Source organism: Marmota monax, unplaced genomic scaffold (genome assembly GCF_021218885.2).
Source record: "Marmota monax isolate L192 unplaced genomic scaffold, Marmota_monax_Labrador192_F-V1.1 WCK01_AAM20220418_F8-fsc00020, whole genome shotgun sequence".
Lineage (NCBI taxonomy): Eukaryota > Metazoa > Chordata > Mammalia > Rodentia > Sciuridae > Marmota > Marmota monax.
In genome coordinates, this window is record NW_026692912.1 from 6,653,607 (window position 1) to 6,681,348 (window position 27,742).

A 27,742-nucleotide genomic window follows, 5' to 3' on the forward strand; every position below is an offset into this window, starting at 1 on the left:
CAAAAATCACATGGTACCCCATAAATATGTATGATTCTTATATACCATATATATATGTATGTGTGTGTATGTGTGTGTGTGTGTGTATAGAATTTTTTTAAGTGCAGGGCTGAGAACCAAAACCTACAGCTTTTGTACATGCTAGGCAAGCCACTCTCTGAGCTGCATACACTCTCAGTGCCAATTTTTGTATTATTGTGTATCAGTTAAAATAACTAATTAAAAAAAAAACCTATTAACTTATCAAATGAAGCCTCTCTTATATCTCCCTCAAATTATTAAATAAATTACATATTAATTCTACAACTGAATATACATACTGTTAAATGAGTTTACAGGAAGTCATTGTTTTGTACTAGCCTCCTACACAAGGCCCAGAAGATATAAGAGTCAACTCATATTAGGTAGATAAATTTCCAAAATAACAAGTTTCTTTTTCTTTTCTTTTTTTTTTCTTTTGATGTTAGGGATCGAACCCAGGGCCTTGTGCATGCAAGGCAAGCACTCTACCAACTCAGCTATATCCCCAGCCTCCAAAATTACAAGTTTTTAACAAAAGGTTCATAGAAACCCATTAGCATGAGCTCATTCTACCCAAACATGTTTACCCTCTGCTTTAACTCTTACAATAATCCACTTAGTAAGAAAGTGTTGTTTCCACCTTAAAAATGCTAACCATTCTATCATGTCCAGCTTAACACTCATACTATTTTATAGAATTAAGTATTGATTAATTCTAACATCTCACATAAAAGTCAATTTAGACCTTAAAAATCATTGTAATTTGGTCTTGTGACAATACTATACATTTCTATCTAGATTTTGGGAAACTTCACCGTTCTTTGTCAAATATGATGTGATTTATATCCTCTCTATCAAGGTCTTCTAGTAATCACAGGATGTTTTCATAAACCATCTTATGAGTAAAATACAAAAATATTTCTTGTTAGGAAGGAAAATGTTTATAAATCAACAAGTGATAAATACTATTATTTTTGCATTAATATTTGTTGATTCCTGGTATAACCCCCCAAAAAAAACCTTCTACTTTAAAAATTAATGATCATAAAATTTAGAAAATAAGAAAAGTTGAAAAATTATCTGTAATATACCCAGAGATAATCATTCTGTGTTACTCTTTAAATATTACATACCTGGCTTTTTCCTTTCAACATCAAAAGATTAGTTACTTTGCCAAATGGTAGACCTAATGATATGACCTCTGCTTCGGTGACATCACATGGAATTTTGCGAAGATGGAGAACACGGGAAGGTGAACAGGGAGGTCTATCTCCTTTAAATTTCTTGTTGTCATTCCCATTAGCTAAAAAACAAGATTTTTAAAAATTACTAAAACTAATATGGTTGATATACTACATCAATTGTCACAATTGATCCTCTAGAGGTTTAGAATGTGAAATTCAGAAAGCTATAGGCATTGATGGGAGGGGAGAAGAATGGGAAACAAAATCAACCACATTTCTATGAGTCTTTTTTCTATTTTTTTTTTTCCACTGTGAGTATTAAGCCATTTATTTCCAACTCTTTATATCTAAAGACAGCATCTAACTAAGCTGCCCTAACTGGCCTGGAACTTTAGATTCTCTTGCCTCAGCCTCTTGAGTGGCTAAGATTACAGGTATGCTCCCTGACTTCAACTTTAACTTCAAGAAAAAGTATTAGTATAAATGAAATACATCATTTCAAATACAATCATGCGCCACATAATGATGACTCTTCTGTCAAGAAATGGACCACATACAGGCTTATGATCTCATAAGATTATAAGGGAGCTAAAATATCACCTAGTGACATTGTAACACAATCCATTATTCATGATTGTAGTGATGCTGGTGTAAACAAACCTACTGTGCTTCCAGTCATGTAAAAGTATATCACATACTATTACATACAGTAGATAATACTTGTAACAATAAATGACTTACTGATTTACATAGATTACAATTTTATCATCATTTAGGGGTATACTCTTTATACTTACAAAAACAAAACAAAAAGTTAACTGTAAAACAGCCACAGGCAGGTCTTTTAGAAAGTATTCTAGAAGAAGGCACTGTTATCATGAGATGAAGGTTCCATGTTACTACCCATGAAGACCTTTCAGTGGGACAAGATGTGGAAGTGGAAGACAATGAAATTGAAGATCCTGACCCTTACATTAAGTAAAATAAAAAGAAAAACTTTTTAAAAATATAAAAATTCCATCAAATAAGTAAATTAAGAAAGATATTTTTGTACAGCTAAACAATGGGCCTATACAATCAAAAGCTTTTTTAAAAAAAGCTAAAATTTATAAAGAAAATGTTATAATAATCTAAGGTTAATTTATTATTGAAAAAAATTATTATTTTTTTTTTTACATATTTGGCAGACCCTAAATGTACCATGTTCACAAAGGTACATTAGTGTACAATAATGTCTTAGGCCTTTACATTCACTTTTTACTCACTGATTCATTCAAAGCACCTTCAGACCAGAAATCTCCATTTGGGATAAATGCCAAAACATCTTTTCTATGTTTAGGAACAGAAATACCATTGTATTACAAATGCCTGTAGTATTCAGTATAGTAATGGTGCTATACATATTTGTAGCTGAAGGCAGAAGCTATTTCCACTGGCAGGTGGGGTCTGCTGAAACTGCAGGTATCTGCATCTGAGATACATGCTGTAGCTCTTAATGACAGGCTATGCCTTCCAGTGTTGAAACAGACCCCAGCAGCTCACTATCCATTTCTTCTTTCTAGGTTCTTAACTTGTGAATTTGAAGAATGAAATCCACAGACAAGGATGAGTGAGTATAATAGAATTTATTCAAGTATATGTAGAAAAAGAACTCCTGCAGGACCAAAGAAGACAAGACAGGGATTGCCACCTAAGTGTTAGTCTAGTAGTTTATAGAATATAAAGCACTTGGGTGAATGCTATTGGTCCAAATTTATGCTAATTAAATTTTGGAAAAATATTAATGCTGTTGGTTAACTCTTGAGTCAGAACTTCCATTCAAGTCTGTTCCACTTCCACTTTTTCACAGCTCATCTGTAATCCCAGATGGTGCAGGTTCAGGGATCCAGAGGAGGTGCCAGGTGGGCATGCCCTAGCTTGCCCCAGCTAGCATGGCAGTCTCAGGACCTGTGAGCCAGAACCTGTGCTTCTCACCAGCACAGCAATCCACCAGGGTTGTAGCTCTACCACCAATTCTCGAAAAGATTATTGGGCTGGCTGTGTGGCTAGGCAGCTAGGGGTCATGTCACAATCTCCATTCAGGGAAAGTGTCCTATACAAGTATATCTTTTCTACGTTCAGGTACACAATACCATTGTGCTACAAATGCCTGCAGTATTCAGTACTGTAATGTGCTACATATATTTGTAGCTAAAGATAATGAGCTAAACCATATATCCTAGGTATATAGTAAGTAACCCATACCATGTAGATCTGTGTACGTATACACACTATGACGTTCCCTTAATAATGATGAAATAGCCTATAATGCACTTCTCTGAAAGCATCCCCATTTTAATTAGGGTACCTATAAATACTCAAATTTTTGTTATGAATAGAGAACAATATTTATGGCTTTAAATTGTTTTTCTAATTTGTTCAATATTTACAAACAAATAACTATAAAATAAATTTTAGGAAAGATTATGAAAAAACTTTATATTTATTACATCTAAGATCTGAATTTGAGCTGTTTATGAAAATTAAACTCATTTCTTAGGCATTAAAAGTTTTATTAATTTATTATTTAATTCATTTATTGATATATAATAATCCTATTCATTATTACAGTAGTTCGTTTATTTTTTGGTATTTGGGATTGAACCCAGGAGTGCTTTACCACTGAGCTAAGTCCACAGCCCTTTTTATTTTTTGTTTTGAGAAAGGCTCTTCCCAACTTATTAAATTGTTGAGGCTGCCCTTGAACTTGTGACCCTCCTGCCTCAGCCTTCCAAATTGCTCATATCATAGACATACACTACTATTCTGGATTCATTATTACAGTAAATCTTAACGTAAGTGCCACCTTCTCAAAGATGCAAAGTTTCAACACCATACCAGACTTACTTCATCAGGAAGTTCAGGGCTGGTACCCAGCCTTCTACATTTAAAAATGTCCTCCATGTAATTATGATTCACTCTGAAGTTTGAAAACTGTTGCTATAAAATAAATTCATTATCCTAGCACATAGCTAAGTTTTGTTTAAATCCTATTGGTTTGAACATTGACATAAGTAGAACCAACAAGCCTGTAAGGAATACTAAAGTTTATGCAGATAAGATTCAGAATTTTTTCCAGAAATAGCATCATGTAAGACTTCATATAAATTATTTAAAAGCCAAAAGTTCCATCACAATGCTTTATAATAAAAATGCCATATTTGCCACTATTTGGAGGAAAAATTTCTTTTCAAACATCTGCGAATACCTTTTTTCTAATGAAAGAATAATATCTATGATCCTAAATTTAAAAATTTCATGAGAACCACATAAAAATCATATACGATAGATTGTACCCACATGTATGGCACAGAACTCAATGTGTTCACAGCACTTGCTCCCAAATTCTCTCTGTAAATGTATGTAGCATCTTATCCAGCACCAATACTATTTTTACTTAGTAGTCCATATAGTCTTCATACAGTAAATGCGGCAGTCAGATTATGAATGAGACTCAAATATTTTTTAGATCAATTAATCTGGGAACAAAGGATTCCTTCTCCTCTATTTCATCAATTACCAAGAAATTCACCTTTTTCCCCTCAAAACTCACCACTGATTACATGCTTCCATTTTCTTTTTTTTTTTTTTAATATTTTTTAGTTGTTGATGGACCTTATTTTATTTATTTGTATGTGGTGCCGAGAATCGAACCCAGTGCCTCACATATGCTAGGCAAGCGCACTATCACTGAGCCACAACCCCAGCCCCAACTTCCATTTTCACTCTCAATATCATCTACCTCACCTTTTGATCTTGTCTCATTTCCTGCGAGCCCAGTCCCATGTTCCTAGGATTCAGTATCATATCAACTTAACTCAAAGAGTTTATCATGTCTTAACCTATTCTAAAAACTGACAAGTTTCCAAATACCAATACATGTCCTTTAGTTTGCAGTGTTTAAAAACTGCCTCATTAGAGTCTCAAAAATATCACTATAATCTAAAGTTAGTTTTTTTAAACCACAAAAATCTCAAAGTATGTCTTAAAATTCCTAGAAAAGACTACGTAACTTGACACTGACACTGAAATTTTTCGAAGTATGACCAGGCTTATGTGGATTAACAATAATAACAAAAGAACAATGTGAAGGAATTTTTTTTTTAAATTCTAAGTTTGCAAAATGTAAATGCCAAAAACCAAGTTATTTGAGCTTTCACTTGTGTTGCACTATATCAGATGAAGACCTACTTTACCAAAAATATGCTACTGCAAATCATTTTAAGATGTTAATTGACCCATAGGATTGAAGTGCCTGGATTCTGTTAAGGAAGGGGAAGGGCAAAGAGGGAAAGCATAGCACTTGGGCTGCCTATAAATCAGACACCTGTTCTGGACAGGTTACTTGACATTACTGAACCTCAAGGTTCTTCTTCCATAAAATGAGCATAACAACAGGGATGCTATAAAAATTAGTTTAATTTTCAGTTGTCTTTTAAATGTTTGTCAGAATGTCTAGCACAATGTTATTAACAATGCTATTCTTAAGATGCTATTCTTGCTATTCTTAAGACAAGTTGTTTTACTTTGTAATTACCTTCTTCTTTGTTTTTCCCCCAGTAACTGATGACTGAACCCAGGGGCACTCTACTACTGAGCTACATCTCCAATTCTTTTTATTTTGAAACAGGTCTCACTAAATTGCCAAAGCTGGCCTTGAACTTATGATCCTCCTGCTTCAGCTTCCTAAGTACAGTTGGGATTAAAAGTACCATGATACTCCACATATATATGTAGTTGAATACAATACCTTTATTTTATTTATTTATTTTTATGTGGCGCTGAGGATTGATCGAACCCAGTGCCTTGCATGTGCTAATGCTTTAAAGTGAGTGCTTTACCACTAAGCCACAACTCCAGCCCCACTTCTACTTTTTTGATGTCAAAATGATGATTTTATTTTTTTCTCTCGATATCATTAATTGGCAAAATTAAGAAAATGCTCAAAATTAATTGAAAATGTTATCTTATGAAATCTAAAAAGATGTCTAGGTCATTTAGATCATCAGAAAAAGTTTGTATCTGAAGATTTGATAAATAATTTCAAAATGGAGAATGTATGTAATTATAGCCATAATTTAAGAAAAGCCAACATGAAACAAGGAAATTTTAATCCACCAAACACACAAATTTGAAGAATTATTCTCTGTACAAGAGAACAGACTACAATTTTAATATGAAAGTAAGCATTGGAAAAACTTGTATATTTTGTTGCATTCTGTCGGAAAACATACTGGAAACTATCAAATGCATACTACATGTTAGTCATGTTCTGAAAGAGTTATGTGGAAGTGGCTTTTTAAAAAATTCATATATTCTTACTTCAAAACTGGATATTTCAAAACTGGAGGAATTTGTCAGGAAAACTACCTTAGATGTTATGGATTCTTTTTTTTTTAACAATTAAATTTATGAAGGTATACTTTTAGATATAATAAAAATCCATCAACATCTTAAGTGTAGATTTTGATGAGTTTTGACATGTGTATACCAATATGACAACCACAAAAATTAAGATGCAGGATATTACCATCAAATATCCCAAAATGTTTCCTAAAGACACTTTGCAGTCTGTAGGCCTTCCAAAGTCCCCAGACCCAGACAATCTGACTCTATTCTGTTTAATTAATCTAAACGTCCATCATTTGCCACTACCACACTGCCTTGATTTCTAAAGTTTTATAGTAATTCTTGAAATCAGGTTCTTTTTTTTTTTAAATATTTTTTAGTTATTGACGGACCTTTATTTTTATTTATTTGTATGTGGTGTTGAGAATCGAACCCAGTGCCTCGTGCATGCTAGGAGAGCACGCTATCACTGAGCCACAACCCCAGCCCTGAAATCAGGTTCTTATTTCAGGAAAATTCACATCTTAACAATTTTAGTCATCCAAACTACAAATATCCCAGTATCTCTGCCTCCCAAACAGATGGAATTATAGGCATATGCCACCACATCCAACATAAGAAATTACTACTAAACCCTAATAGCATACATAATATTAAAAGACTAATAAAGCCATTTCCACCCTCATCATCTGAGATAAAAGATGAAACTCAGTGTTAGCAAAATACCTTAAAAAACTTAAAGGAGGGCTGGGATTGTGGCTCAGCAGTAGAGCACTTGCCTAGCATCGGCGGGACCCGGGTTCGACCCTCAGCACCACATAAAAATAAAGGCATTGTGTTGTGTCCATCTACACTTAAAAAATAAATATTAAAAAAAAAAAAAACTCAAAGGAGGAATGATTTATTTTGGCTTCGGGTTTAAGAGGTTTCAGTCCATAGCCAGCTGGCCTAATTGCTATGTGCCTGTGCTGAGACAGAACATCACAGTGGGGAGGGTATACAGGAACAAAGCTGTTCACCTCATGTTGGCTGCAAAAGCAAAGAGAAAGAGACAGAAGAGTCCAGGGACAAGATATTGCCTTCAAAGGCATGCTCCTAAACACCTACTTCCTCCAACTAGGCCCTACCACCCACAGTTTTACTACCTCCGAATAATTCATTAAGCTATGAATTTATCAATGAATTACTCCATTAATGATGTTAAAGCCCTCATGGTCTGATCACTTCCCCAAAGCCCCATATCTGAGCATTGCTACATTGGGGACTAAGCCTTCAACAAATGAATATTTCAGGGACATTATAGATCCAAATCATAACAAACTCCTTCAGGCAGTAGGATAGAAGAAAGGGAAAATAGTATAACCATGCAGAGATACCACAGAAGTCCCATGTAATACATCTATTTTTATCTCATTAGCCAGGACTTAACCATATGATCATATCCAGCTATAAGACAGAAAAGTAGTTATTTAATCTGGGTGGCAAGTATCCAAAGAAGGGCTGGGGATGTGGCTCACGCGGTAGCACTCTTGCCTGGCATGCCGCCTGGGTTCGATCCTCAGCACCACATACAAACAAAGATGTTGTGTCCGCCGAAAACTAAAAAAAAATAAATATTAAAATTCTCTCTCTCGCTCTCTTTAAAAAAAAATAAATAAAAAGTATCCAAAAAAAATTAGCAATCTGTTACTAAACAGAATGGAAATAATAATACTGGGATATACCATAAACAATGTCTGCTTTTAATTCCTAATATTACATTTAAAAATAGCATATGGATTAATGAAGTATGAAACTTATGCAGAGCTGTCACTGGAGTTAAAATAACATCTATGGGCTGGGGATGTGGCTCAAGCAGTAGCGCGCTCGCCTGGCATGCGTGCGGCCCTGGTTCGATCCTCAGCACCACATACAAACAAAGATGTTGTGTCTGTCGAAAACTGAAAAATAAATATTAAAAATTTTAAAAAATAAAAAATAAAAATAAAATAACATCTAAAAATGTGGACTCACAAATAATTTTCCCAGATGGAAAGCAATACCACACCAAAAAAAAAAAAAAATCAACATTTTACATTAATATATAAATTAACCTAAGTCAAACTAGAACCCCTAAGAGAGAATGAGGATTCTAAATAAATAAATGTTTGGATTCTGAATTTTCTCTTCCTTTCTTAGAAAGGAATTCCCCAAAGCAACAAACACATTAGAAGACGTTAGATGCTGATGATACAGTGGCTAACCTAGCAAAGCAAACACAAAATTACCCCAGAGATTTTCACAGAAGAAAAAAATAAATCAACTAAAGACTCTCCCACAACCAAAAACTTTGACTCACACAAAGAAAAAGAACATAGCATCAGCAAACACTAACATATATTATATAGAAAATAGAAATGTTAGTACCCCTAAGAACCCCATAATTGTAAAATCTGAAGTTATAAAAAGTCTAAAGCTAGGCTGAGGTTGTGGCTAAGTGGTAGAGCACTTACCTAGTATGTGAGGCACTGGGTTTGATTTTCAGCACCACATATACATAAATAAAATAAAGGTCCATCAACAACAAAAAAATATTTTAAAAAAAAGTGTTTTAAAGCTATATATTTAGGGTTAGGAATGCAGCTCACTGGTATAGCTCTTACCTCTGGAATGCACAAAGCCCTTGGTTGATACCAAGCACCTCCACTTCTCCCACCCCCAAAAAAGTTTGCTTTAAATGATTAAAGAATTAGGTGGAAAAAGAAATATCATAGGAAAAAAGAGTACCATTAAAAAACGACCAAACAACAACAACAAAAAAAAACCCAAAGTAGACCTTAAAATGAATCAAATAGACATAGAAAAAAATACAAGCCCTGAAATCAAATATTCTAGAAGAATTAAACAGCAAATGAGAGAAAGCAAAACATATGATGAGTCAATCAGAAAACCATTTTAAGAAAATTATCTAAAACACAATGTTACAGAGAAAGAGATAACAAAATATGTAAAACAGATTATGACAAATCAGGGCAGAATGAGGTGCTCCTGTACAGGTTTAACTAGGATTCCAGAAGAAAATAACTGTAGAGAGTGTCTCATTACTGAGAAGGTCAAAAGAAGGACTTCAGTAATGGTCCTCAACTCTAGCTGTATCTTGGAAGCATCATCAATAAAGTTAATAATTTTTTTTTTTAGAGAGAGAGAGAGAGAGAGAGAATTTCAATATTTATTTTTCAGTTTTCAGCGTACACAACATCTTTGTTTGTATGTGGTGCTGAGGATCGAACCGGACCGCACGCATGCCAGGCAAGCGCGCTACTGCTTGAGCCACATCCCCAGCCCCTCAATAAAGTTAAAAAAAAAAAAAAATTACTTAGGTCCCCACCCTCAGAGATTTTGGAATTGGTGTGCAATAGGACAAGGCATCTGTGTTTTTTTTTCAATGTTTCCAAGTTATTTTCAGGAACATACAGGGTTGAGAACCAGTGATCCATACCTAGACATAGCTAATGAAACCATAGAATAAAAAGAGAAAAATGTTAAAAATAGCTAGGGAAGACAAATAGAATGAATTTAACAAAATTATACCATACTCATATATAAAGAAACCAGAGGAAATTTCACTTTTAAGTATATGCAGAAGAAAAGAAGTTTAATAGAGTAGAGAAGAGAGAATAGGGGGAGGGCAGAAGGGTGGAAAAAGCAGGTAAAGGGGCTGGAAATCAAATTTCTTGCATGTATGATTTTGTCAAAATGAACCCAATTTCTATGTATAATTATGATGCTCTAATAAAAAATTTTTAAATAACTAGCAAGAAGTAACACTATCAGATAGGTAGTCTGACTGCTCAGTAATGACAGCCAAAAGAAAAACAGAATAGTAAATTCAACAAGAAAATAACAGTCACCTTAAACAGTCAACTATCATTCAATATCATTTAATAGTGGTAATGAAACAGACACTTCTAGTCAAAGTCTAAGAAAGCTTACCACTTAAAAGGCTCTATTAAAGCTAGAAACACAAAGAACCTAAAGTGAAATGGGGTATATAAGAAGAAATCCAAAACAAACACAAAACTGTTAAAATTCACATCCATATCTCATTTTTCCTCACTAAATCATTACCCAAAATATGAGTCTTTCTGGTGGTCTATCCAATAGTTCACAAACATGACTGGACAAAATAACCAGAGGATCTAGCACGGTGGCACACATCTGTAATCCCAGCAGCTTAGGAGGCTGAGGCAGGTGAATTGAAAGTTCAAAGCCAGCCTCAGCAACTTAGCAAGACCCTGTCTCTAAATAAAATATTTAAAAGGGCAGGGAATGCGGCTCAGTGGTTAAGCGCCCCTGGGTTAAATCCCTAGTAATAAATAACCAACAAGATGTTTTAAAATAAGAATATGTGGCCTCACTCAGGATGTAGTTTAACCTTAAGAAGTAAAAGCAAAAAAGCTTTTAAAAGTCCGCCAGATCAAGAGGATAATCAGGTTTATGAACTTCATATACCAGCCTTTCTTTCATCCAGTAGTTCTCAATATGATTCCTAAAATGCAATATTAGTATTTTGCAGATTCTCAGGATGCATTCCAGACCTTCTGAATTAGAAATGCTCAGAGTGAACTTAGCAACTGTCTTAACAGCACCCCCAACAATTCTAATGTGAGCTTAACTTTTAGGAAATCTGCTTTAGACTCAATGTCCATACTATTAATCTGTTTATACTTTCACATGAACAAATCCACTGCTGTTACCCTACCTACAAAATCATTCCATTTAGTCCTTTAGAAAACTGTACTATAAGCCCAGTGACTTGAGGCTGAGGCAGGAGGGTTGCAAGTTCAAAGCCACGTCAGCAACTTTTTATTTTTTAGAACCAGATATGGAACCCAGAGGTGCTGAACCCCAAGCCACATTCCCAGCCCTTTATTATATTTTATTTAGAGAAAGGGTCTGGCCAAGTTGCTTAGGACCTCACTGGGTTGCTAAGGCAGGCTTTGAATTCATGATCCTCCTGCCTCAGCCTTCCAAGCCACTAGAATCACAGCCTTGTGCCATGGTGGCCAGCTGCCTCAGCAACTCAGCAAGTCCTTAAGCAACTTAGCAACACCCTGTCTTAAAATTAAAGGCGTGGGGTGTGTGTGTGTGTGTGTGTGTGTGTGTGTATAGCTGGAGGTGTGGCTCAGTGCCCACCCCCCCCCCATTCGATCCCTGGTTAACAATAGCGGGGAGAGGGGGCCCTGTAGCACAGTTAATCAATTCCCAAGCATTCTTAGAGTTTGTTTTCATTCTTTTGCTAGCTGATTAAAACTGACCAATTCTCTTACAGAGTCCTCAGGTAGAGGCTGTTCATTCTCCCAAACACCATGTCAGCTCATAAAAGAGAGATCTATTCATTCCCTATATTATTCCAAAAAGATCCAGATAAAAATTCTCCTTTTTGAGACTGGGGTTGTAGCTCAGTGGTAGAGCTCTTGCCTCACATGTGAGGCACTGAGTTTGATCCTCAGCACCACATAAAAAAATAAATTAATTAAAGGTATTGTGTCCATCTACAACTAAAAATATATTTTTTAAAAACTCCATTTTTTATAGATTTCTTCATTCCCATGGTTTCCACTGTCAATTGTTTGATACCAAGAACCAAATTTCTCTTGTGCTGTTGAGATCAGGAAACCACTGCTGTGTGACATCTCTATTTGATGTTCCACAGGAACCTCAAACTCAATATATACAAATCTGAACCTACTACATTCTTCTATATTCTCTGATAGAAATGAACAGCACACCACTCATCTAATTATCAAAGTCCAACTCTAAAAGCCTAGAAGTCAATTGATAGAATCCCTTAAACATTCAATTAATTACCAATTACTGTCAATTTTACCTTCTACAAGTTCTCCAATGCGCTCCATCACAACTGTCACTGCCACCACTTCACTAAGTTACCATCCCTTATTAAGATTACAGAAATGGCCTCTTAATTGCCCCCTCTCTTTCCAGTACTGCACTCTTCCATCCCATTTTGCAACCTTCACATTTCAAAAGCAGTTGTTTTAAAATCAAGTGGTATCCTGTGCCTCATGTAGTCTATATGAAGTATGTAGGCTGTAGTATGTAGTATGTAGACTACATGAAGTATGTGTGGTATGTAGACTACATGAGGCTGAGGGTACTTATAGCTCAGTGGTGGAGCACATCCTGGGAGTTCGATACTTGGCATACCCCCACCAAACAAGAGTTATAGTTTTAATACTTCTATTCCAAGTCCATCATCATTCAACACAGATCTTAAATCTAGCTCCCTTTCGCTCAGTAGTTCTTGATCACAAACTCATCAATGATAGTTTTATCACAACTATGTAACACAAATCAATAAAAAAGGAATTATCAAATTAGATTCAAAGGAATCCTTAAAACTTAAAGAGAGCTATAACTGGTGATTTCATCTACATAAACAGTGCAGTATCTCAATACAACAAATTTTTAGTTTATATTATAAACAGTATCACTTCAACATGTTCATAAGATAAGCAAAGTAAGAACACTATTAAAAAATTAAAACTCATAAAAAGAAAATATTTGGAAAAGAAAATTAAAACTTACCATACACACCTGTAGAAGGAGTAGAATTGTTCATGGTAGAAGATCCGTTAATAATACCAGAAGAAAGAAGTTCATCAGACCCCCGCTGAAAGGCAAAACCAATCATCAATTAATGAAATAGGTTTTAGATAATGGTTTATATTTACTACTAAAAATATTAAAAGCTAATTAACTTAATATTTTAGTATGAAGACATTTAGAAGTTCTTGAGCATCACAAAATCTAAAGTTTGGAAGTGAACTGTATGATAAGGAAAAATTATAACACATTCACATGACTAATAATAGCTTTAAAAAAACAATTGCCATTGCAAAAATGGGAGTATAATCTTTCAACCATTTTTCCCCCAAACTCCAGTTCCCCAGGATGTGTTACTTTAGTACTAAACTGTATTTAGGTGGTTGCATTCTGACATTCTTTTTATAATATATATAAACATTCAAGTAATTTTTGTTGCCCTCCTTAGAATCCTGATTTTTCAATACCTATATTTTTTAAATAGAACTCAAAATACAATTTATTTCTATATTGAACAAATTCTTTAAAATCAGTGATTTTTCAACCATTAATTCTAATGTGTACTATGTCTTAAATATTTTATTCAGAAAACTGAAAATCTCAATTCCCCCAAAGATAAAGATTAAGACTTCACTTAAAGCATAGGTCTTCCTAATAATTTCTAAAATGTAGGTCTTATCGGGCTTTGTAGCCTTATAATTATCAGACAAACTATGTAGTTCACTGGCTACATGGAGATATAGAAAGATAAAATTTTTTACAATTTTAAATATAGTAAAAATCTAAATGTACCCAACATGGTTTTTATGTATGAGAAATTTGGTAAAGTATGTGTTACTAATAGATATATTTTCTACATACATGTGAGGTTAGGATCAATGTTTCATTTGAAAATCAAGTTAGTTTGATATTAGAATCCACTTCCACTATTTCTGGCAATAATATATTAAAATGTCAACAAAATATTATAATTACATTAAAATGTAAAAGGCGGGTCAGGCTTTAGCTCAGTGGCAGAGTCTTCCCCTAGCAAGTGTGGCACACTAGTTTCCATCTTTAGCACCATATGAAAACAAACAATAAATGCAATCTGTCCATCTAAAAAACTGGGTATGTAGGCCAGTGGTAAAGCACTCCGGGTTCAATGTCCAGTATTACAAATTTTAAAAACCCACTTTGAATAAAAGTTAAGACCATAAGTGTACATGCATGAAATTAAACAACAAATCCCACCATTATGTACAGCTATAAATCACTAATAAAAAAAATACAGAGAAAAAAAGACCTTATCAACACACACCTATCAGAACTAAAATAAAACAGTGACAAACTCTTGACAAGGATGTGGAAGAATCTGGCTCTTTGAATACACAACTGGTAGGAATGTGAGACAGTACATCTTGAGGGTTTTTTTGTTTTTTTTTTTTTAACTAAATATAAATTGTTATCTTAAAAGATGACATGCTCTTGGAAGGGTGGGAATATAGCTCAGTGATAGAGTGTTTGCCTAGCATGTGTGAGACCTGGTTTGAGCCCCAGGACTATAAAAAAAAAAAAAAAGACATACTCCAAAATAAATAATATGATTTTACTCATACAATATTCTCAAAATAACAAAATTATAAAGATGAAAAACAGATTGACCATTTGCAGTGGGTACAGACACTTGGGGGAAGGTGATATGATTATAAAAGGGTACCAATAAGGGAGATCTTTGTGGTGATAGCCTAGTTCTATATCTTGATTTTGGTGTTAGTTACATGAATCTGTATATGCCATAAAATGAAACTGAAAAATAGATATGGAAATAAAAATGCCATATAAAGGCATTGTATCAGTGTCTCCATCCTTGTTTTAATAATATACTATAATTATATAAGACATAAGTATTGAGAAACTTGGTGAAGTGTTCATAGGACCTTTTTATGGTATTTTTACACTTTGCTATGAATCTCTAATTGCTTAAAAATTTTAAAGTAAAATAAAAACAATAAGATAAGAGATATTTCATGTTGAGGCAGAGAACTCCTACTGGCTTGAGAGGCTTCTTAGACTAGTCATCACTAACACCTGTGCCGAACCCACCCACGGTTCACTGTCACTGTTCATCCCCACACTATGCTTTAAAGATGAACAATATTCAAAACAGAACCACATGGATTCCTTATGGAAATCTATGTGTAAGGTTAAAAAAAAAAAAAAAAGAAACTATAATTATAGAAGAGAGACTACATACATCAGAAAATAATATAATTTTAAATTTGTTCATATAGTAGCCTCTCCTAAATACAAAGGGATACAATACTCAAGGAAGAGGCAAATAAGAAATTGTCTAAAGGAATAAAAGTGAGATTGGTGCAAAAATAAATAAAGAAACAGATACCTCAAAAGTCAAACATTTCAAAGGAAAGGATTAGAAAGTAAAAAATGCAAACAATTTTCTACCATCTAAATAAATTACCTGCTGTAAGGAACCAACTCTTTCTATAATTTTAATATTAAAAAAAAATAAAAAAAGAAGAAATGTTCAAGAAAGCACTTTCCTGGATGCACCTGAGATTACCTGAAAGACTTCTAGAAAATAAATTTAGCTGTGAATACAGGTCCCAGCCATGGCTTGCCAGCTGAGAATTTTAAAAGTTCATGGCAGTCTTCATAATGCATACTTTTAATTTTTGGAGAAAAAGTGATTCATGTTTCTTCTATTTCTATCTCATTCGATAAATGGTTACCTAATTTCCTACCAAATAAATATCTAACCATTAACATGAAATTATTTTCTGTTATTTATTGAATCAAGTCTAAATATACTGTGATAGCAATTAAAAGCTCTAATCTGGATCCCCTTCTCAGCCATATAATTTTCCCCAAATACATCAGCATTTATGCTGCTTGTTTTTATCTTCATCTTCTGCCTCAAACACTATCTCTTCACTACTGGTCACAGACAATGGTACTACATTCTTTCATCCCAAATGTAAAAAGATTCAACTTAATTTTGTTTTCAACATGACAATGTGTGTGGTTCTAGGACTTTAGTATAGTTCACATAATATATCCTTTCTGTATGAATAATATCAGTATCGAGTTTTTTCAAATATGTGTACAAAGTTTTTTCTCAGCTACTTTGAGCTCTATTATTGCACCTTTACTAGATTATATTTCATCACAGCCTGTGTGTCAGGTGTAAAATCTCTGCCTTGGCTGTGCATTATAATCTTATGTCCAGTTTTAAAATAAATGCTCTACACCAGGTCTCACTCAGAGATTTTTTTTTTAATATTTATTTTTTGGTTATAGTTGGACCCAATACCTTTATTTCACTTATTTATTTTTTGTGGTGTTGAGGATCGAACCCAGTGTTTCACACTTGCAAAGCAAGTGCTCTACCGCTGAGCCACAACCCCAGCCCTCATTCCAGAGATTCTTAATCCATAGGTCTACAATAGAACCTGGACACCTAGACAGTTCCAAAGCTCCATAGCTGATTGTAATATGTAGCCAACTGAGAACCACCACAACAGATATGTAATGAACACAGAGCAGAATAGTAATGCAGTTAAAAATGTAGTCTTCTAGAGTAAATCAAATCCAGGTTTGAATTTAGGCTCCACAAAGTAAATTACCTTTATATTATACAAATTATTTAAAACCCTCTCTAAGACTCAGTTTGCTCACTTATATGAATCATAATGATACCCACTCTGATGAGTTGCTCTGAGGATCATTATTTCTAGTATATAGGTTTCATTAAACACTGGCAATAAGTTTAAATAATTACTTGGTCCTTTTCAAAAGCTATATATGCCAATAGTTACTTATATTCAATGCAATTAATATTGGAAAGTAATCACCTAAAAGTGAGAATTATTCTTTCAATATGGAAAACTTTCCAAAATTTCTAAAGGAAACATTTCCTTAATATATTTTTTTAATTTCCTTCTCTCAGATAAATTATAAAAGACTTGATTTGATAAAATGGTCTTAGAAACTGAAAGCAGTAATTTCATATTCTATGTAGCAAACTCTTAAAATGTGTATCCATTTTTAATAACTAGAGTTGATTTTTAATTTGTTTAGAATTGTATGGGAGATTAAAATCTCATTGATGATTAACCTTAACAGAATAAAAACAAAACATGTTATTTTCCTATGCATTAGGACTTCTCCTCCAGAATACTGTGATACTTTTTTTAAGAGGGGAAATGTCCTTTTTATATGTTACCATCCTTATTTAAACCTCTATGCATACTCATCCAATTACCTCATTATCTGTAGATTTTAAATCATTTTTTTCATTTTTATGATTCATTCATCTTACTACGCATTTTGTGAAGTTACAATATGAATCTATGAGTGTCTCTATAACCCTTTCAACTGATAGGTTTTTCAAGTTGTTAAAGTCTTCACAATTATTTTAAAAAATTATGTCATCTATAACTATTTCCCTATTATTAAGTAACTGGGCTTCCAAATTATTGCTATAAATCATGCTGCAATAATTCTTTTAGAACAGCATTTTTCCTGTATTTTTATCTGTAGATGGGAGAAAATCTTTGCTATCTACTCTTCAGAGAGAGCATTACTATCTAGAACATGTAAAGAGCTCAAAAAACCTTTACATCAAAAAAAGTCAAATAACCCAATTAATAAATAGGCAAATGAACTAAATAGACACTTCTCAAAAGAACAAATACAAATAGCCAATAAATGCATGAAAAATGTTCAACATCATTAGCAATTACAGAAATGCAAACCAAAACTACACTGAGATTTCATCTCACATCAAAAAACGGCAGTCACCAAGAATACAAATAATAATAAATGCTGCAGAGGATGTGGAGAAAAAAGGAGCACTTTTACATTGTTGGTGGGACTATGAATTAATACCACTACTATGGAAATCAGTATGGAGGTTCCTTGAAAGATTATGCATGGAACCACGACATGACCCAGCTATGCCACTCATCAGTATTTACCCTGAATAATTACTACAGTGATACATGCATACTCATGTTTATAGCAGCACAATTCACAATTCAAACTATGGAACCAGCCTAGGTGTCTGTCAGTGGATGAATGGATAAAGAAAATGTGGAATATATACACAATGGAATTTTAATTATGCATAAAAAATTATGTCATTTTCAGGAAAATGAATGGAACTTGAGACCATCGTGTTAACTGAAATAAACCAAATTCAGGTCAAGGATCCTATGTTTTCTCTCATTTGCAGAAGCTGGAGAAGTAAAAGGAAATCAAAAGATCAGTAGAGGAAAGCAACCAAGGGGTGGCAGGTGGGAAGCGGGGAGGAGGGAAGCGCTGGGGAGTGATATTGGCCAAATTATATTGTTACATTATGTCATGTATGAATATGTAACAACAAATCCCATAATTATGTACAACTATAATGCACCAATTAAAATATGGGGAAAAACAGCATTTTTCCTAGATTTTGTATTTTATCCGTAGAATAAATCTTCAAGAGTAAAACAGACAATTTTTGATTACGTGAAAAGTAAAGCTACTGTTTTAGTCAGCTTTGTTCATTGCTGCAACCAAAAGACCTTACAAGAACAATTAGAGGAGGAAAAGTTTATTTTAGGGCTCACAGTTTCAGAGGTCTCAGTCCACAGACAGCTGCTCCATTCCTTGGGGCTTATGATAAAGCTGAACATCATGGTGGAAGAGTATAGAGGTGGCTCAAGACATCACACCAGGAAGCAGAAAGAAACTAAGCTCAGCTCAACAACTATATACCCCAAAGGCACAACCCCAATGACCTACTTCCTTCAGCCATACCCTACCAGCCATAACAGGGGACACTGGGTTAAAGCTCTCACAACACAATCACTTCACCTCTAAATCTTCTTCTGTTGCCTCACACAAGAGCTTTAGGGGGACACCTAAATATCCAAACTACAACAGCTGCAAAAAACCTCAAATTCCCATAGAACAATGTAGAATAATTTCAAGTTATTAGTATGCTGAGTGACTACTAAGAAGCATTTTATCTCTACAGGCTGTCTTCCAAATATTGTTAAAATTAGCACATGACTGCCTCATTTTAATATGACTCAGTGTTTGAGTAACAAAGAAGTTAACCTTGCCCAAAGAGAGGTATAGCTTTTGCCTTCTCCTGGGAAGCAATCTCTAAGCTCTTGGAATGTCATGTCTAAGAGGGCTACCTTTTTTTTCCTCTCCAGCCTAGGGGCTTTGGGTTACCAGGTAGTCCTCAGTATAAGAGCTGACTATACATCATTTAGTTAGGGTCCTGTGGGTCATGCCTGGAGCAGCTGGAGATGTTAGACAAAGATAACCCTTGTGGGAAACCAGTTATGTTCACATAATGGAGCCCCTATATAAACTGTAAACACCAAAGCTCTCGTGAGCTTTCCCGGTTGACAATCCACCATACCTACTACCACACAGTGAAGCTGAGAAAGTAATGTGTCCATGGGGAGAACACTAAAGCTCCAAGTTTGTTTATTTCCCTGGACTCTGCCTTATATGTTGTTCCCTTGGCTGATTTTAATCTGTAGCCTTTCTATGTAATAAACCATAGTTTAATAGCTTTCAGTGTATTGTGTGTCCTAGCAAATTATCAGACCTGAGGGTAGTAATTTGGAGAACTTGCTAGACTTACAAGTGGTATAAGAAAAACAAGACTTGTGTGGACTGTGTCTCAGGATTTCACAAGTGGCCTAACTCTTCACAGGGTTAAATGATAAATCATTAAACATAATCAAATTATTCATTTAACAAAACTTTTTAAACTTTATTCTTAACTTTTGAATTACCACTGAACTTCTAACTGTTAAAAAAAATCAGCTGGAAAATGTGATCTAAGATTCAAGCACAGGAAAATTAGAAAATTAATTTAAATTTATACATCTTAAATTAATGTAACATCTTAACTGTCACATTCAAAATATACACACAAAATATCAGTTAAATAAGGAAATGGCAAACACTGCAAGATTCTTCAAAATAAATGACTAAGTTGGATAATTCTACTAAGCTCTTTCAATGATATAAAGAGCTTTTAAAAAATAGAATAAAACATGCTTTAAATAATGCATACATAAAGGAAATTCTATAGTATCAAGTGATATACTGAGACAGATATTTTTATTGTCTTACACTACACAATAAAGATAAAAAAAAAGACTCTGAAGTTTATATCTGGAATCCTATTCATCAATGAGGGGGTTTATCACTCATCATACAGAATAAACCAGACTCAAATTATTATGATATTGGTAACATTTTTTTACCCTAGTAATTTCAGAATGTGATAAACAAAAGAACAAAAGGAGTTTACATCTGAAAATGTAGTCATTAAAAAGTCTTAAGCTGGGCTGAGTTTGTGGCTCAGCCACAAGTAGAGCGCTTGCCTAGCACATGCACAGCCCTGGGTTCGATCCTTAGGACCACATAAAAATAAATAAATAAAATAAAGATATTGTGTCCAACTACAATTAAAAAATAAGTATTTTTTTAAAAAAAGTCTTAAGCCACAATTTACTGGCCAAGTTTTCCCCCCAAGAATTTATTTTCAAATTACGGGGGGCGGGGGGGGGGGTTCATATTATAAAGCTTAAATCCCAAGAGTTATGTTACTTTGTAAAACATGATAAAAAACATAATTAGTTCTATATTGTCACTTTAAACACTTCTTTTAATAAAGAAATAAAACCTTTCTTTCCTAGACACAATTTTTTTCTCAAAAACATACAGGCTATTTTAGTATAAAATATTTTTTTACTGAAAATTATATACCCTAAGTGTCTATAAGTAATTTTCCTTAATAGCAGAGGAGAAATAATGCAGCCGTAACTAAAACTCAAAATTTCTCCCATTAGGTTTGAGTGCTATAAGAAATGTGGCTTAAGGGAAGAATGAAAGATATTCCAGCACAATGAAAAGACTTAAAAAATGAAAGACAACTAGGTAAGATGAGTGATTGTAGACTATCAAGAAAACAAAATTGTTTAAAAGGAGAAGGAAAATAAAATATTTTGTATCAACAGTTAACAAATTAACAGTACACAAAGGCAGCCTTAACAGGACAAATAATAAAGACATAATGGGGAGGAGGAACAGACACTACTGGATCAACAGTCTCCTTAGAAACACACAGTAAATTTACATTGAGTACAGCAGTTTCCTGCAGACTTGTTAGCTCTCTGGTTAAGTCAACACACTAATCAGCTTCACTTCCCTCAAGTATCAATTATTGAAGCTCTTTCCTGATTGAAGAGGGAAAAAAACTAACAGGACCAACAAGGCAAAGGAATAATGCAATAAAGCAACACAAATAAAGTGTTTCATTATCAAATTTGATGAGAATTGGTTTTATTTAGCATTAAAGTGAGAGTATTAATATGATAAAAGGTAATACACACAACTGAAAGACAGACACTGAAATAAAATGTAAGGAAGACTAAAAATAAATTATTAACTCATGTTAACCTTCAGATCATAGCTAAAATATATGTGATGATTCCTTTTAGCCTACCAGATACAAGGGGGGGAGGAGATGGAGGAGGAGCAGGGAGAAGAGCAGCAGCATCACTAGGTCCAATTTATTTTTAACCCCAGATATCTGTTTTCCATCATTTCATACAAATCTCCCCTCAATTTTATGCCAATCCTGGAACCCATTTATTCTACGTATAAATATCATTTTATATTAGAACTTAAATAAGAATACCTGTATATAGTTACCCTTTATAAGAGCAAAAGAAACAAAATACAATGATAACTAGTATGGATTGATTAGTATATGCCACATACTGTTCAACATACTTTTTACATTCCTATTTTATGAAAGTTAAGAAGTCACTGATTTGAAGAACCCATCATTTTATCTAACATCTAAAAAGTAAAACTGCTGCCAATTAAATTATACCTATCAAATTTAGGATGCATCCCGAAAATGTAGGTATGGGTGAAAAAAGGCCTTAGAATCAATGCATTGAATCTTTACAAAATTCCAAGAATTAAGTACTATTATGCTGACCAACATTGGTACAAGATGTTATACCCCATTGTTAAAAATACTAATTCTATCCTTTTTCTTTCTACATTTTAAGTTCTGGACCTCTCTCAAGTGCCTTTTCACAAGGTAATAACTAACAGAACGTTAAGTGCTTAACTTTAAAACCATAAGCTTATTTTGTGTGTGTGTGTGTGTGTGTGTGGGCGGGGGGTACTCAGGATTGAACTCAGGGGCATTCTACCACTGAGCCACATCCCGATCCCTATTTTTTATATTTTATTTAGAGACAGGGTCTCACTCAGTTGCTCAGTGCCTCGCTTTTGCTGAGGCTGGCTTTGGACTTGTGGTTCTCCTGCCTCAGCTTACCGAGCTGCTGGGATTACAGGCGTGTGCCATCATGCCTGGCAGAAGCAACCTTTCTAAGGATAGCAATCTCAGTCTTGCTACATTACCTGCTTTCTACACATCAGCCAAGCCTAAAAAACAAACTAAATTTTAATTTTTTTAAAAGAGTTACCTCATTAACAATGGAACCCAGACACGCTTCTTCAAAATTAAGGTTGTATTTCCATTTTAGCAACGGATTTGGAAGAGGAAGAATCTGAAACACTGGAGGCCAACAAAATATCAGAGACAGATATAACAAAAGATATAGGCTAGGGAGTTCAGGCATTTGGACTCAAGTCCTGCCTCCACTGATTGTTGTATTATAGATAAGTTATTTGGTATATTTCCACCTCAGTTTCCTATTTGAAATAGTGAAAATAAAAAAGTATTTTCTTCAGTGTTACTGGTAAGGATTACATGCTATTATTAAAAGAAGTTCCTGGGCTGGGATTGTGGCTCAGCAGTAGACCGCTGGCCTAGCATGTGGAAGGCACTGGGTTCTATCCTCAGCACCACATAAAAATAAATAAAATAAAGGTATTGTGTACAACTGAAAAAGTAAAAATAAAAGAAAAGAAGTTCCACTCCTCACTTAGTCCCTATTGAAGTCTCTCTGAGGTTAAATGACAATCAGAACAACAAGGGTCTTATACCAATGGTCATGACATACAAACATGATATCCAACTGTTTAGCAACAGTTAAATACCAATATACATCATTAATTTACAGAGGAGAAAATGGACTTTATTATAAATGATATGTGGACAACTGGGAAGCCATCTTAAGAAAGACAATGATTCTATATCTTAAATCCCTCATTAGAAGAAAGCCCAAGTGTATGAAGATGTAAATAATTTTTTTAAAAATCAGAAAAGTATTAGAAGAAAATAGAAGTAAATCCTTTATAATCCTCAAATGGGGAAAGCCACTTATGACTTAAAATCCAGAGCTAAACAACAACAATAAATTCAGTTATCCAAAAATAAAAAGGTTTGGTATGACAGAAAACTTCATAAGCAAGTCAAAAGACACAACAGGAAAAATATTTATAGTTCATTACAGGCAAAGGGTTTACCTATTTTACAAGGAGCTTCGAGAAGTTGAGAAGAAAAAGACTGTGCCAACAGAAATATAGGATGAGAACCATGGGCCCTTAAAAATAAAAAATGTGCTCTACCTTACTCATAAAATAAATATAACCAAATTAAAATAGTATTTCTCACCTTTAACACTGACAAAAATACAACTCTGACAGCACAATTTTTCAATTGGAATTGGGAGTACAAAATTGTACAACCACACTGAAGGTGAATCTGGTTAATATTTTCCTAGAGACACATAAGTAATCCAATGTCTGCATTCCATTTCACAAATACATATGTATGACATGAAATGGCATGCATAAGGATTATTCTTAAGTAATTACTTAACAGTGCACAATACTAGAAATAAGAATCCATCAGTGGAGATCCTTGTAATTTGGCTGGGGCTATAGCTCAGTTGGTAGAGTGTTTGTCTTGCATGCACAAGGCCCTGTGTTCGATCCTCAGCACCCCCCCCCCAAAAAAAAAAAAAAAACTGGGAGACAGAGAGAATGGGAGAGAGAGAATGGGAGGGAGAGAGTGGGAGGGAGAGAGAGAGAATGGGAGAATGAGAGAGAGATATTATCCTTGTAATTGCTGTTTTCTCAAAATATTTTCCAGCTGTTAAAAAAATACTGGCCAGGTGTGGTGGTACATGCCTGCAATTCCAGGTACTCAAGAGGTTAATGCAAGAGGATCACAAATACAAAGCCAGCCTGGACAACTTAGGAAGCCCCCGTCTTATAAAATTTTAAAAAGGTGTCAGGTCCAACAGCATATACCTGGAATCCCAGAGACTCAGGAGATTAAGGCTAGAAGATCCCAAGTTTAAGGCCAAGTTTGGCAATTTAGCAAAACCCTGTTCCAAAATAAAAAATTAAAATGCCTGGGGATATAGCTCAGTGGTCTGTTCCGGTTTTCTGTGTCCTTAAGATTCAGTTCTGGTAGGTTTTGTGTTCAGAAACACATCCATTTGTCCTAAGTTTTCCAGTCTGCTGGCATATATGTGGTCATAATGGTCCCTAATAATCCTTTGTATTTCTGTGGTATATTGGTTGCAATGCCTCCTTTTCAATCTCATTTGTATCTCTTCTTTTGCCTTGATTAGTTTCACTAAAGGTTTTCCAATTTTGCTCATGTTTTCAAAAAACCAGCTCTTTGTCCTATTGGAGTTTCTGGAGTTTCTTTGGGGGGTGGGGGGACTTGATTCCTAGTTTTCATTATTTTCCCACAACTCTATTTCATTCATTTCTTCTCTGATCTCTATTATTTTCTTCTATAAATATGGGGCTTATTTGTTCTTTTTTTTTGGGGGGGGGAATGGGGATTGAATCGGGGTATTCAAACCCCGAGTCACATTCCCAGGCTCTATTTTGTATTTTATTTAGAGACAGGGTCTCATTGAATTGCTTACTGCCTTGCAGTTGTTGAGGCTGGCTTTGAACTTGCGATCCTCCTGCCTCAGCCTCTCAAGCCACTGGGAGTACAGGTGTATGCCACCCGTCCTGGCTTTGTTTCAATAATTTTTTTAAAATTTCCTTGTGAATTCTTTGACCCATTGGTTGTTAAAGAGAATTTGGTTTCATTTCTATGTATCTGTACAATTTTTAAAGTTCCTGTTATTGATTCTACTTTTATTTCACTATAGTCAGAGAAGATACATGCTATGATTTAAATTTTCTTGAATTTGTTGACACTTGTTTTGTGGCCTAACATATGGTCTATCCTGGAGAATGTTCCATGTGCTGAGGAGAAGAATTTGTACCTTAAACTATTGGATGAAATGTTGTATATGCATATTGGTCCTTTGGGTCTACAGTATAATTTATCTCTAATGTTTCTTTGTTGATTTTTTTTTTTGTCTGATGTGTCCACAGATGAACCTGAGACGCTGAACTCTCCAACTATGACTGTATTAGTCTCTCCTCTTAGATCTAATAATGTTACTTTATATAATTGGAAACTCCAGTATTGAATGCATATATATTTACAATTGTTATCCTCTCCTGCTGAATTATCCCTTTTATCATTATATAGTGACCTTCACTGGCTCTTCAGTTTTTTATCTTTAGTCGGGTTTTTTTTTAAGAGCTACTGTTTTATATTTTAGAGCTACTTGTGCTCACATTTGGTTTCCATATGCATGGTGTATCTTTTCCTATCCCTTAGCTTTCAGTTTGTGTCTTTACTGTTGAAATCAGTTTACCAGGGACAACATATCATTAGCTCTGTAATTTTTATCCCTTCAGTTGGTCTACATCTTTTAATTGGCAGAATTTAACCTGCTTGAATTCAAGGTGGTAATTACTGACAAGTAAAGACATCCCTATTATTCTGCTAGTTTATGTTTTTTTATGGTTGTTCTGTATACCCTTTTGCTCCTTTCTTCCTCTTGTTCATCTTTGTAAGTTTGGTGGTTTTCTGTATTGAGAAGATTTGATTCTCTTCACTTTCTCTTTTGGGTATGTGGTCTGCTGTTGAGTTTGGAATCTTCCCATATTCTCACAATGGCAGTTACCATTCCTCCACTTCTAACATAGGAACCCTTAAGTATTTCTTACATGGCCAGTCTGGCAGTGATAAATTATCTTGGAAAATATTTCTTCATTTTTCTGAAGGATAACTCTTCTTGGTAGGCAAATGTTTCTTTTGTTTTCATTGATGTTGTTTTTTTCCTGTCAGGACTTTGAATGTTATCATCATCCCACTCTCTTCTGCCTGTAAGGTTTCTGCTAAGATATCTCCTGTCCGTCTAATGGGGATTCTTTACTAAGTGATGTGACACTTTTTTCGTGATGCTTTTAGATTTCTGTCTTGTACTTTTGACAAGTTAACTATAACAAGTCTCACAAAGGATCTTTTTTTTTTTTTTAACCTCTATTACAGGGGTTCTTCAAAATTCCTGGACTTGTATGTTTATATCTTCCCAGAATTTAGGAAGTTTTCAATAATTATTCACTGAATACACTTTTGAAATGCCTTTTCCTATCTCTTCTTCTAGAACACTCATAATTTGAAGATTTGCTCAAAGGTGCCCCATAAGTCTCCTCTGTTGCTTCTTTTTTTTCCTTGACTGTTATTTCAAACAAACTTTTGTTCAAGCTCAGAAATCCTTTCTTCTCTTTGATCAATTCCACAACTGAGGTCCTCAAGTGTATTTTTTATTTCAGCTATAGAGTTCTTTGGCTACAAGATTTCTAACTATTTTTATAATCTTTCTTTGCTAAATTTCTCATGCATATCATAAACTGCCTGTATTCTCTCATCCACCATTAAGTTTCTTTTAAATCATACTTTTGATGGCTGGGTTGTAGCTCAGTATTAGAACACTTGTCTAGCATGTATGAGGCCCAGAGTTCAATCCCCAGCACTGCGAAAATAAATAATTAAATAAATATATCAACTTTTAAATTCTTTGTCAGGCAATTCATTTATTTCCTTTGCTTTGGAGTTTTGCTAAAGAGTTATGATGTTCCTTTGGAGGCATAATGTTCACCCTGTTTTTTCATGTTTCTTACGCCACTGTATCTGTTGGGTTAGTTTCCTCTACCAATTTCATAGGATGGCTTTTGTAATAAAAGACTTTTTTTCTGCATAGACAGCATTGGCTCTGATTCCAAATTAGCACTTTAGGGCAGTGTCCACATAGCTTCTTCAGCTATGATCAAGGTCAGTAATGTCTACAGGTGTCTCACTGGCCTAGGACTGTGGGACTGCCCTGTCAACTGGAATGTCATTTCTCTTAGAGTGGTTGGGTTCACTGGGAACACTGGGAACTGTGTGGCCAGCTGTGGGAAATGTGAGAAACACATCAGTTTCCTTGGACAGGGCAGGGACAGGATTGCTCTGGTGGGCCAGTGAAGGTGAGATATGGCTGGTGCGGCAGCAAATGTATGGCACAGATTGAGGACCTGTCTACATCTGAGGTTCACACAGGTTGACTTCATAGAACCTCTGAGCACCAACCTGCTCAGAGCAGCTGCTTCTTGGGACCAAGAGTGAGGAGCAATCCATTTGTTTCTCAAGTCTCAGCTGGCTAAACTTCTGAGAATTACCCAGCTGCTTCTTG

At 34.6% G+C, this 27,742-nt stretch overlaps 1 protein-coding gene across 5 annotated transcripts in view; it reads right to left on the bottom strand.

The window, feature by feature from the left end:
- Ptbp3 (polypyrimidine tract binding protein 3) overlaps positions 1–27,742 on the bottom strand; it is a 97,197-nt gene that overhangs the window by 53,394 nt on the left and 16,061 nt on the right. For 2 of the 5 annotated variants that reach the window (XM_046451610.2, XM_046451607.2), the window contains 2 exons: positions 13,182–13,266; positions 1,155–1,324 (listed from right to left, as the gene is read on the bottom strand). In XM_046451610.2, coding sequence (XP_046307566.1) covers positions 1,155–1,324; positions 13,182–13,215 — 204 coding nt within the window. In that variant the 5' untranslated portion in view covers positions 13,216–13,266. Of the gene's footprint in view, positions 1–1,154; positions 1,325–8,126; positions 8,172–13,181; positions 13,267–27,742 lie in introns of those variants that run through there. The other 3 variants (XM_046451609.2, XM_058581628.1, XM_058581629.1) reach the window with 3 other exon arrangements.